The sequence below is a fragment of the Saimiri boliviensis genome, chromosome 11 (assembly GCF_048565385.1).
Source record: "Saimiri boliviensis isolate mSaiBol1 chromosome 11, mSaiBol1.pri, whole genome shotgun sequence".
Classification (NCBI taxonomy): Eukaryota; Metazoa; Chordata; class Mammalia; order Primates; family Cebidae; genus Saimiri; species Saimiri boliviensis.
Window position 1 is genome coordinate 30,579,492 of NC_133459.1, and position 13,009 is coordinate 30,592,500.

Consider the following 13,009-nt stretch of genomic DNA (forward strand, 5'->3'; position numbering starts at 1 on the left):
TTTGCTATATTGGCCAGCCTGTTCTCAAATTCCTTACCTCAGGTGATCCGCCTGTCTTGGCCTCCCAAAGTGCTGGGATTACAGGCATGAGGCACCGTGCCTAGCCAAAAAAAAAAAAAAGTTTTTAATTAGCTGGGCATGGTGATATGTACCTGTAGTCCTAGCTACTCAGGAGGCTGAGGTAGGATTGTTTGATCCCAAGAGTTCAAGGTTACAGTAAGCTATGATCATGCCACTATATTCCAGCCTGGGTGACAAAACGACCCTCAAAGAAAATAGGAGAATTAACTATTGGAGTGAACCTTTTTTTTTTTTTTCCTTTGAGACAGTTTTGCTCTGTCACCCAGGATGGAGTGCAGAGGCATGATTTTGGCTTACTGCAACCTACATCTCCCAGGTTCAAGCGATTCTCCTGCCTCAGCCACCCAGAGTAACTGGGATTACAGGTATACATCACCACATCCAGCTATTTTTTGTATTTTTAGTAGAGACAGGGTTTCACCATGTTGGGCAGGCTGGTCTTGAACTCGGCCTCACATGATCTGCCTGCCTTGGCCTCCCAAAGTGCAGACATGAGCCAATCCTCATTGGTGCGAGCTCAAAAGAGAAAAGTAGAGAGTATAGGTAGATAACGCTTTTGAGTTGTACTAGAGAAGAGCAAAGAAAGGGATGGTAGCTGAAGGGGTAGATGTGGGGTCAAACAAGGATTTTTTTTTTAAATACAGAAATACTAGCATGTTTGTAGGCTCATGGGAATGATCTACTGGGGGAAAGTTAATGATCAGGACAGAGAAGGAAAATGACTACACATCTGGGCCCATTTGCGAACAGGTAAGGGATGGAATCTAGTACACAAGTGGAAGAGCCTGCCTTAAATAAGGCAAGGACAGTCTGTCTATAGTAACTACAAGAGAGACAGTAGCACAGATGCAGGTGGGTGAATAGATGTGATGGTAGGAGCCTGTGAAAATTTTATTTCTGAGTTTAAAAACAGTCATAAGCTGAGAGGATGGCAAAGGTGCTAAAAATTTAAGAGGAAGTGTAAATGGGATAGAGAAATGTACTAGGATTGTGAGGTTTTGAGGCCCATGTGAGGTCATGGCTTTGCTTTTCAAGGCAGGGTCTTACTATGGTGCCTAGAATGGAGTGCAGAGGCTATTCACAGGTACAATCATTTCATAATATACCCTCAAACTCCTGGACTCAAGTGATTCTCCTGCCTCAGCCTCCTAAGTGGGACTACAGGCACGCACCATCGCGTGCGGGGAGGCCATGACTTTAAATAGACTGAATCAGCATGTCCAGTTGCATTAAGTACTTAAGTGCACAGAAGGTGTAGTATTAAACTTAACCAAAACTGGAATTTAGCCAGGTAAGTACAATGAAACAAGAGATGGGGTAAGGCTGAAAAGCTGAGTGTCAATGAATCACAGAATCTAAGCTGGTAATGAAGTACATAAAGAGGTGAAAAGAGAAAAAGACAAGTGGTAGAATCAATGAATTTTGAGACTGGTCTTGCTGTTACTCAGGATGAAGTGCAGTGGCATGGTATTGGGTCACTGCAACCACAGCCTCCCATGTTCAAGCAATCCTCTCACTTCAGCCTCTTGAGTAGCTGGGACTGTAGTCCAGAGGGTAGTGCGCCACCACACCCATTTTTTTTTTTTTTTTTTTTTTTTTTTTTTTTTTTTTTGTCGTCAATGGGCTTTGGCCATGTTGTCAGGCTGTGGATCAATGAACTATGTCAGTACTACAACCACCCACTGTAACTGTTTTATGTCTACATACCTGACACCCCCTCTAGACTGAGGTTCTCCGAAGTGGAATGAGTCGTATCTTTTCCTAGTATCTGAGCATGCTGATATCTGGGTGGATGGATGCTTACCCATAGTTACAGGGAAATTCCACACTCCCAAATCCTGATATAATAGTTACTTCTTTATTGGTCTTTAATACAAATTCAAGTAAAAAACTGCAATGCTTCACCAAAACCTATGGTATAAATAAGCTGGGTGCGCTGACAGGCTACTCAGAATGGCCGTAGTATGCAATGATTGAGCCTGTGAATTACCACTGCCCTCCAGCCTGGGAAGCACTGCGAGACCCGTCTCTAAATCTATGGTATAAACAAAGCCTTTGACAAGATGCTGAATTCCTACAGGGCTGTATACAAGAACTGAACCGGAAAATGTACTAGATGTAACCCAACTACGGTTAAGTTGGCTCTTACTGAACACCTCAGTGACATGAAATCTTCGAATTTCCAAACCTCTATTTCAACTCCTTGCAGCAAACTAGCAGGACCGAAAACATCCTTGAGAATAGCAGGCAAAGAAAGAGGAATAGATATATACATGGGTTGTGTGTGTGTATATATATGTATAAATACACATATAAATACATATGTATACACATATAAACATGTATAAATCCATATATACATATGTATAAATCCATATATACATATATATATATTTTTTTTTTTTTTGAGACAGGGTCTCTGTCACAAAGGCTGGAGTACTGTGGCATGATCACAGCTCACTTTAGCCTCAACCTCCTGGGCTCAAGTGATCTTCCTACCTCAGCCTCCCAAGTAGCTGGGACTACAGGAACACACAACCTTGCCCAGCTAATTATCAGAAATTTGTTGTAAAGATGGACTCTGTGTTACCCAGGCTAGTCTGAACCCCTGGGCTCAAGTGACCCACCTCCTAAAGTGCTGGGAATACTGCACCCAGCCTAAACTCTGCTTTCTAAGCACAGACATAAATTCATGAGAATGGAGGGGAAAAAAAATGCACAAAGAGCGTGTAAAATACGTTTTATTGTTCTTTAAAAGGGTTCAGGGTTTGGTTTTAAATCAGGCTGCACACCTTTCAAATCAATCTGACATCTCTCTATGTCAAACTGGCTTCAGCTAGCAATACTTCATTAAATCCAAAAGAAAAAAAATTGCTTTAATTTTAAGAAAAAAAATCCAGTTTTAAGAACAATTAACATTAGTCTTTAAAACAAAATGAGGGCTAATGTTTCATGTTGCTTTATACATCCTTCTCAATACAGACCCAGGAATGTAATATTCCTAACTCAGGCAGGCACTGATACTGATGGACACTGTGCATGCGCATACACACACACGCACACTCCCCCAAACACACACTCACTCTCTCACTCTCTCTCTCTCTCCCCCAAACAACAAAATTCAGAGTATGTCAAAGGGAAAAGGTTATGGTATTGATCAAAACCCTTGGAGTCAACACTGTATCTTAGCTGAGCAGGTATGCTGTTTTGATCTTGAGTCTCTATTAGTGGAATCTATTGCGTTCTGAAATAAAGAATTTTGGATATACCATTATTTCTTACTTTTAAATCCTAGAAACAATTTCAAAAAGCATTATTTTGTTTTGTTTTCTGGGATGGGAGAGGAGAGAATCTACAGATTTGCATTTAGTTAAAAATCAAAACTCCAGCAATAGGAAATAGGCAGTTCATATAGCCAGCCAACATTTGAGGTATCATCAGTGTGAGACAAACTCCCGGTCCGTTCCTACTGGCCTAGCTCACGCTAGCAAAATGGGAAGCTTATGGCTCTGCACAGCAAATTCCAGCAGGACAAGATGACTTTAAGCCTGTATTCACAGCCTTAGAGGCAGGGCACTACTGAGTATGTAATATTTAGAGGTGAAAACCCCCGATGGTATCCCTCTACATTCTTTGTCCATGCAGCCTGATCTTAACTGCCTTCCAAAAAGGAGAAAAACAGCTTTACTAGATCAGCACATTAAACCCAGCAAAGACTGCAAAAATGCTACCACACTGCTTCACAAGCAACAAAGTCCCTTTGCCACTCATTGGGTTGCCTGATGTCTCTCTTCTACCCTGTTATGGCCTGTGGACACATACTCACTAGGCATCATTGTTGGCTTCAAACCAAGGACTTTTTTTCTTTTTAAATCTCAAAAGAACCCAGTAATAACAAGGCAATCAATGGTTACACTGAACTTTATATTTGGGGGCAGTTTGGAAAATACCCACCACAAGCATTTCTCATGTCGAAAATATGTGAATTTGCTGCTACTCCTTTGACTGTTCCTGAAAATTCAGTACAAGTCCTAAAATAAAAATTTTAAGCTACCAGCATTCTCTGATACTAACAAAATCAGAGCAATGCTACAGCCCACAGCCTGGACACACCTTTATTGATGGCCTGGAGTCCTCCCTTTTAGAAGACAAGTTTCAGGGATATTCACTTAGCTTCACTGGTTAGGGAAGAGAAGAATTTGACTCTCAGCTAAGTTCTCTGAGAAGAGACTCCTCTTAAAATGCCATTTCCCCACTAATTTATTAAAAATAAAAACAAAACAAAAGGCTCTTGGCTACTTTGCTTAGTATTAGATAGGGTTTTGAGGAAAAAAAACTAACATGAACACGCTTTCATCAGTAAAGACTAAAAACCACCTGGATCATACACATATGTATGTCACTGCCTTTTTTTTTTTTTTTTTTTTTTTTTTTGGTGTTTTATTTATCTAAAAGTGCCCAGGTGGGCTTAAGGCTGCCAGACTGCACACGCATCTACAGCAACAAGGGCTTCTATTCCATCTACAACTTGGATCGGGGAAAAGGGGAGGTGTAGGAGAGGAAGGAGAAAAGAGAAAAATATACCACCACCCCTCCCCCCACAAAAAAAGGAAAAAAAATCCCACCACAGGGAGATCTATGTGCCAAGCATAATGGAAGAGTGTGCTCCCCAAACAGATGGTTCTGCACAGGCTAATGTTCCGCTGGTTTTCCTCAGAGACCTATTTTGAAAAAGTTTAAAAAGACAGGAGATTTCAAAATAATTCAATCCTGGCAGAATTTCAAATTCCAAAACTAGGAGCAAAATCATCCTTCACTGAATTAATTCCTTTTCTCTTTCTCTTTTCTTAAACATTTTATTCATTTTATAGAGATTTCTTTTTTGTCTGCTTTTGTTCCAATCATTAGGAGAGTGGTTGAGGAGTACTGAATCCATCACTACTTTGATGACACAGGTAAGATTCCAAATTCACATTTCCAGGTACCAAGAGTTCCCTCTAAATGCCACAATCAAGTCAGCCTTCGTTTACATTTCTTTCTACTGAACACAGCAATGCCCATTGGTATCTCTGAAGCGTAATCGCATCTTAGGTCTGTATTTCTCCAAGTAAAGCAGCTGTTTGGAATTGAATGCTCCCCTTCTTTTTCTGAAAATACAAGAATAGCAAACTTTATCAGGTAAAACAAAAAAAAGAGCTGTCTGATTCACTGAAATGCATTATTTATGTCCTAAGGCCTTTCTAATTCCACACAGCTGAAAACCAGCACATTTCCCATACTATAACACTTTTTTTTTTTTTTTTTTTTTTTGAGACGGAGTTTCGCTCTTGTTACCCAGGCTGGAGTGCAATGGCACGATCTCGGCTCACCGCAACCTCCGCCTCCTGGGTTCAGGCAATTCTCCTGCCTCAGCCTCCTGAGTAGCTGGGATTACAGGCACGTGCCACCATGCCCAGCTAATTTTTTGTATTTTTAGTAGAGACGGGGTTTCACCATGTTGACCAGGATGGTCTCGATCTCTTGACCTTGTATAACACTTCTTAAGAGCTACGTTGCAACATGAACTTTGAGTCCTCCTAGAAGAAGGAAGAGAAAAATTTTCCTTGCTGACCATCATTATAGCCTATTAACCATTTAATAAAGATCAGAATAGTTTATCCAGAAATATCTGACTATATTCTTCCCAATTAGATTGATATATTCTTCAGATTAGAGTTGGTAGCAAATATTTAGGATGCTAAAAAAATAATATTAAGATGAAGCAGGCTCAAGACATACACTGATGACATTCCTTGAAATGTGTTACCTTCCTAGAGCTGCTACCACATATTATTTCAAGTTTTCTGTTGCAAATAGTCTTTTCTTTGGTTTTCATTTTTTAAATGAAGGGTTGAAAGGGAAAGGGCAAAACAAAAATTGTCTAATAATTCTGGATAATAAAATGGCATGACTCATTATTCCAGATTGATACCAAGATCCTGTCTGGGCACTACCATCCTGATTTTGTGCCTGAACAGATCACTTAAGAGTCCCAGGTGAGGGCCGGGTGCGGTGGCTCATGCCTGTAATCCCAGCATTTTGGAAGGCCGAGGCAGGTGGATTACGAGGTCAAGAGATCGAGACCATCCTGGTCAACATGGTGAAACCCCGTCTCTACTAAAAATACAAAAAATTAGCTGGGCATGGTGGCGTGTGCCTGTAATCCCAGCTACTCAGGAGGCTGAGGCAGGAGAATTGCCTGAACCCAGGAGGCGGAGGTTGCGGTGAGCCGAGATCGCGCCATTGCAACTCCAGCCTGGGTAACAAGAGCGAAAACCGAGTCCCAGGTGATTAACTGCTCCTCTATACATTCTTCTTGCCTCCTCCTAACAGAGAACTGTAATTTGGAAGGTATTTTGAATCTATTAAAAGGGGCATTTTCAAGATTCCTAGATATTCAAACAATATACTGGACATATTCTATCTATAACGTCCAAATTTGCCACCCAAATTAGAAAACCTTTTAAATCTGGAAGCCAGCTGTACTGAGTCTCTATCACTTGCTCTAAAGTTTTTACATCTTCAAATAACACTTTAAGTCAAAGAAAGTAAATTATCCCACACTACAAATGAATACCAACTTCCATAATTACTTCCTCATTCACGATCTTCCTGTGTTTCTGAACACAAAACTTCATACTCACTGTCTTATAAACTGAACTGCATCTTCGTACTTCATTCCACATTCAATCAAAGCAAGTGCAACCAGCACAGGTGCCCTGCAGAAAGAAACCCATATGTAAATATCCATAAGTCTTGGAGTGAAAGAATTTTTAAAAATCCCTAACTTCATATTACCAAAGCAAAGCATAAGCTTTCTTTTTTCTTTTATACTAAAGTAGCTGATACCTACCTAATACAGTAAATATCTCTCATCATTATAAATTCTATGAATTTTTGTGTGTGTGTGGAGGAGACAGGGTCTCACTCTGTCAAGTAGCTAGGACTACAGGGGCCTGCCACCATGACCAGCTAATTTTTTGTATTTTTAGTAGAGACGGGGTTTCTCCACGTTACCAAGTCTGCTCTTGAAATCCCGGGCTCAAGTAATCTGCCCGCCTCCGCCTCCCAAAGTGCTGGGATTACAGGCATGAGCCACTGAGTCCAGCCCGATATCTACTTTTAGCAAAGCACTAAATTCTAAACCTTAAGAGATCTTTAGTCTTTAAAGTATCATATTATATATTAAATTTCCCATCACTATATATTATCAAAAATTCTTCATTGGTCTTTAGCCATTATCACAGTAAAATAAATGGCCAAACATGTTAAGTATCTCCAGTGTGTGAGAATTTTCATTACCAATTGGTTTTAATATTTTCTTATCAAATGCTAAAAAGGTGCTAGACTTTTTCAAGAAAATCCTTTTGATGAGCTAGGAAAGTTCCCAATAACTAATGATTAGGAAAAGTTCTCCCTTCTTTAAAAAATTTAACAGAGGAAATGATGTTTTTATAAAGCCCATTACAGGGCACCAATTTTGGACTACCTAAAACTAGGATAGCTACTAGTTATAAAATTGCCAAGTTACGACATTACCCTCAACCTTCAGGATAAGGACTACAACTTCCAACCTTATAAACAAACAGTATTACACTACAAAAAAGGAAAATAGCAAACAAAAGGCCAGAACAGAACAGCTTGATTCACCACCACCTTGAGGCAATGGCAGCCTACACCAATATTCTGAATCAAAGTGTGCATACGAAATTGGCATTTAATCTGCTGTTGATGACAGTGTTGCAACACCATTCCAAGCAATGCTCAGGGAAAATGGTTTTAAGATCAAAGTCAATGCTTGTCCATACATCTCCTTTCAAGAGTTTAAAGTTCAGATGTCTGCTCTCTACCTATTAACTTCCCATTCATCTCAATCCAAAATTAACCATGTATAGACTCATCCAACTCTAAAATTATTTTAATTTTGTTGCCTATTTCAGTGACCTGAACTTTGATTACTTGTAATAGGGAGACAAATAAATCAGTCATAGGCTAAATCCAGGCTGGCATCAGAATCAGACAACCAGATGAAATGACAAGCCTGTTTTCAAAAATCATTACACTTGCTTTTTTCTCATTTCCTTGCCTTTCAGGTAATTTAATGTTATTTAGTATAGTATGTGCAAATGTCTACCGAAGTGACACTTTCAACTAACTTGGCATGTTAATAAATTCACAGACAAAAAGGGTAGTAAGAGTAAGAGTTTACCTTCCCAATCCCGCAACACAATGCACTGCAACACAGCAACCTGGCTCTTCACGAAATTTCGTTTTTAACAGGTTTAACCAATCATCTACTATCTGATTAGGGGGTGGAGCTCCATCATCAAATGGCCAATCCTAGAAAGAAATCACTTTTTACATTAAATTGATATTTTCTCCAAGATTAACATAATAATGCAGAACACCTGCACACAGTACACATGGCAAGCCTAACTGAACTAACTGTACTATCCACACCTATTTTCAACCCAATTCTGATCATTGCTGTAAAATGATCCAGGACTGAAATTAAAGCCTGCCAAATAAATTAGCCTTCTTGATGAAGTATAGTCAGTGTCACACACATGTAAATTTACCAAAACTTACATAAATCTCTTTATCAGTCATAAGAGCTAGTGTTCTCCCAAATATTATATCCGAATAGAGCAGTAATTAGACATAATAGACAAAACTGTAATTAAAGCCAAGGCAAAGTAAGAGAGGACATAGCAATGTCAACAGGATTTTAAAGTCCACTCTGGCAAAGCGTACCAACTGGTGTCTCATTGGTCTCTACAGATAATTGAAGATTATCCCATAGATAACTAAGTTATGACATCTTTTCTTTAAAGAAAGCTTCTCTGATAAGAAATCTCCAACAGTAAATCATAACGGAAACATACTACCATCTTTGTGCTTATAAAAAGGCAAGCAGCATATATTTTTGGGGTGCTTACTAAATTATATATGTCCCCATTTAACAAGGACAGTGCTGCATGGCATGGTCCTGGGCAAATAGAGACCATTTTGTCAAGTATCCTTTTCTTTTTCTGTATTCACCAATTTAGGTTATCTTTCAATTAAGACTAACCCCATGGGCATTCACAGTATAGGCAGGGGTTTATCTTCCTCACTACTGAGCAAGAGGTCCTAAGAAACCAACACAAATGGGGAGTGGAGGAGGGGGATTGGGGGCTGACATTTTATAAGTCTTCCCTCTTCCTATCTAAGCTTCAAAGACAGAAATGCAAAAACACTGTTAGAAATTTTTTCTAAAACACAAGGCCATTCTAATGAGACAGGATAAGGACACTTTATATAGAAGGAAAAAGAGAAAAGTGACAGAGCATTAAATTGATTCTGCATTCATTATTGGCACCACTAGAACACTTTATGTAGCCCACTAGCCATAACAGTACGTATCTGAGTTGACAACTACGCCCCACAATTAAAGGACTGTGTTATTATAAATGCCATACAGAGTTTAACTGTAAATAGCAATAAAACCAGTACCTTAGTCAAGAGTTGACTTCCTCTAATACTCCCTAAAATGCACCTAGTTAAGAAACAATATAAAACATGCTTCACTTACTCATATAAGTAGTATCTATTTTTTAAAAATCATTAATCATTTAGAAACATCTGAACCTCAAAATGATACAGCTAAAACCACCATCAGTCTATTCCAGTGTGTGTCTGGTTTGCAAGAGCATTCAAAGGATCAACGGCCTTATTTGGGGGATATCCGCTCACCATGAAATGTTCCAAAACCCTCTTCACCCAGCAAAAGTAGATTAACTCTTAAAATCTCTGTCTGGGAAAAGGATATTCCAAGCTTAAGGCTAAATGCCCTTGTTTTTTCCAAGTATAAGTTAAACCCTTCATTTTATCTGATCATGGCTATCTATCTATTTATTTATTTATGACTTATTTTCCTCTGGGTAGATACGAAGTAGTGGAATTGCTGGATCAAATGGTAGTTCTACTTTTAGTTCTTTAAGGAATCTCCACACTGTTTTCCACAGTGGTTGTACTAGGTTACATTCCTACCAGCAGTGTAAAAGTGTTCCCTTTCCACCACATCCCTGCCAACATCTATTATTTTTTTATTTTTTTATTATAATCACTCTTGCAGGAATAAGGTGGCATCACATTGTGGTTTTGATTTGCATTTCCCAGGTCACAACTATTTAAAACAAAACAAAAACCTAAATTTAAAGACCTGAAATAAATCTTAGGCCTACCATTATCTTCTACAAACGAGTTCAAGTTCTTTAGTTCATTTCTATTTCACAAAGATGTTTACCAACATTACTGACTCAGACTATGGTCCATCCAGTCATTTTCTCACTCTGCCATCTGTCAAACAAGTTGATTTTTGCTCACCGGAGAACACATTCATAATACAGCAAAATAAACTTGTATGCAGCTTATTTTCAGAAGTTTAAATTTTATTATTATTTTTTAAACACGGGACTCCATTTGATACATTTACACTCATCCCCAATGATTTCCAGCAGTGGACAGTAAAGTCATTTAGAAATTTGAACACAAGCAAATTACCATGCCAAACTATTAAAACACATTATTTATTTATTTTTAATTTATTTATTTTTTTGTTTTTTAGACAAGGTCTCTGTCACACAAGCTGGAGCACAGCAGCACAATCACAGCTCACTGAAGCCTTGACCTACTGGATTGAGATGACCCTCCCTACCTCAGCCTCCCAAGTAACTGAGACTATAGGCACATGCCATCACATCCAGCTAATTTTTGTATTTTTCGGAGAGACAAGGTTTCACCATGTTGCTCCACTAGTCTTGGAACTCCTGGGCTCAAGTGAGCCGCCCACCTTGACCTCACAGAGTGCTGGGAAGAGGCATGAGCCACCATACTCTAAAACACATTTTTTAAAAACATGTTTGGGCCTGGCGTGGTGGCTCACACCTATAATCCCAGCATTCTGGGAGGCCGAGGTGGGCAGATCACGGGGTCAAGAAATTGAGACCATCCTGGCCAACATGGTGAAACCCCGTCTCTACTTTAAAAAATTCGAAAATTAGCCGGGTGTGGTGGCACGCGCCTGTGGTCCCAGCTACTTGGGAGGCTGAGGCAGAAGAATTGCTTGAACCCAGGAGGCAGAGGTTGCAGTGAGCCGAGATTGTGCCACTGTAATCCAGCCTGAGGACAGAGCAAGACTTCGTCTCAAAAAAAAAACAAAAAAAACAACCATGTTTGACTGAAGTTTTTGTGTTTTCACAAAAATGGACATGAGGAAACTTCATGGATCAGGTATGAGAGGACTGCCTTACCAATAGGCCATTATTCTTTTTGTACCAGCTGCCTTCCCAACCACTGACCAATATAATAGACTACAGAGCTATCTTTCAATAAGCAGCAGGAACATAGCACCTTAAACCAGTATCCTCCTTATTACCTTCTTCCTACCTAACTACTTATAAAATCTCCAGTTCTCTTCCTACTACATAACCTTCCCACAGACACTGAAAACTACAAGGTCATTTCATTATATGCTCCTAAAAGCTGTTCCTACAATTTACATAACTATTTAGGAAAAAAGAATAAAATGTTAACTACTCTATATTTTGGTGCTAAAGAGGAAGTTAATTCCAATCACTTTGTGCTCAAATTGAGCTAGGTAGGAAATCTAATCACACTAAAGCTCCTCGGAAACCTAACAAAAAGTGTTAGCAAGATGCCTTCTCCCTCTCCTCATCCTCTTCTCCCGCCTTTTTGCCTCCTACAAGTTATCCACAAAATACTAGTAGCTAATATTGTACTTGCAAAGTGGCAGAGTTCCATATGGACTTTAAAATGTCTGATATAAATTACTTTGTTATATTCAAATTAGTAGGCTAGAAACAAAAGCTCAATATTGCATTCATTTCCTAAAAAAATAAAAATTGCAAATTAACATTTTGTTAAAATGGGAGTACATTTTGCTTTTTATTAGATGAAAATACTATGATTTCTAGGCTTTAAGAGCACAAATGAACAAAACTGCCAATTTGTTAATCCAAAGAAATTTTAAAAGATTGCTATCAATAATGTATTTTCTGCTACAAGCTTAAAACAAAATGCAAAACTACTACTGCCAGAGGATAAGTGCAGTGGCATAATCAAGGCTCACTGCAACCTTGACCTCCTGGGCTCAGGCAATACTCTTGAGACCTCAGCTTCCCGAGTAGCTTGGAATACAGATGTGTACCACCATGCCCAGCTAATATCAAGTTTTATAATTTTTTTTTTTTGAGACAGGGATCTCACTCTGTCACCCGGGCTGGAATGAGGTGGCGTGGCCACAGCTCACTGCATGTGAACCACCTGGGTTCAAGTGATTCTCTCACCTCAAGTCCCCAAGTAGCTGGACCATAGTTGTGCACTACCATGCCCTACCAGTTTTTTAATTATCTGTACAGATGAGGTCTCAGCACGTTGCCCAGGCTGGTTTTGAAATCCTGGGTTCAAGTGATCCTCCCACAGTACTGGGATTATAGGTATGAGCCACTGTGTCTGGACAAGTTTTATAAATATTTATGTTTAAAAGATACAACTTGTTTGTCATGAAAAATTTAAATACTACACACTCACTAGAACGTGGATTCCTTCTTTTTCAACTGGAGCTTTATCATATGTAGCGTCACAAACTCGAACCAAAGTCGTCACTCCATACTTCTTAAGTTCCTTTAAAAAAAAAAAAAAAAAAAAAAAAAAACAGAAAAAAACAATTATGAGGGAACTTGTTTTTGAAAGCTTTAGAAATGTGCTCTAAGACTGGGCATGGTAGCTCACACCTGTAAACCCAGTACTTTGGGAGGCCAAACTGAGACTCCATCTCAAAAAAAAAACAAAAAAAATATTTCAACATGAGATTTGGAGGGGAAAA

General features: G+C 39.1%; 1 protein-coding gene across 2 annotated transcripts in view; it reads right to left on the minus strand.

The window, feature by feature from the left end:
- Positions 1 to 4,889: 4,889 nt before the first annotated feature.
- PTP4A2 (protein tyrosine phosphatase 4A2) overlaps positions 4,890 to 13,009 on the minus strand; it is a 12,213-nt gene continuing 4,093 nt past the window's right edge. The window contains exons 2-5 of one of the 2 annotated variants that reach the window (XM_039474058.2): positions 12,715 to 12,807; positions 8,330 to 8,460; positions 6,765 to 6,839; positions 4,890 to 5,228 (exon numbers count right to left, since the gene is read on the minus strand). In XM_039474058.2, the coding sequence (XP_039329992.1) occupies positions 5,120 to 5,228; positions 6,765 to 6,839; positions 8,330 to 8,460; positions 12,715 to 12,807 (408 nt within the window). In that variant the 3' untranslated portion in view covers positions 4,890 to 5,119. The remainder of the gene's footprint in view (positions 5,229 to 6,764; positions 6,840 to 8,329; positions 8,461 to 12,714; positions 12,808 to 13,009) is intronic. The other variant, XM_039474059.2, reaches the window with a different exon arrangement.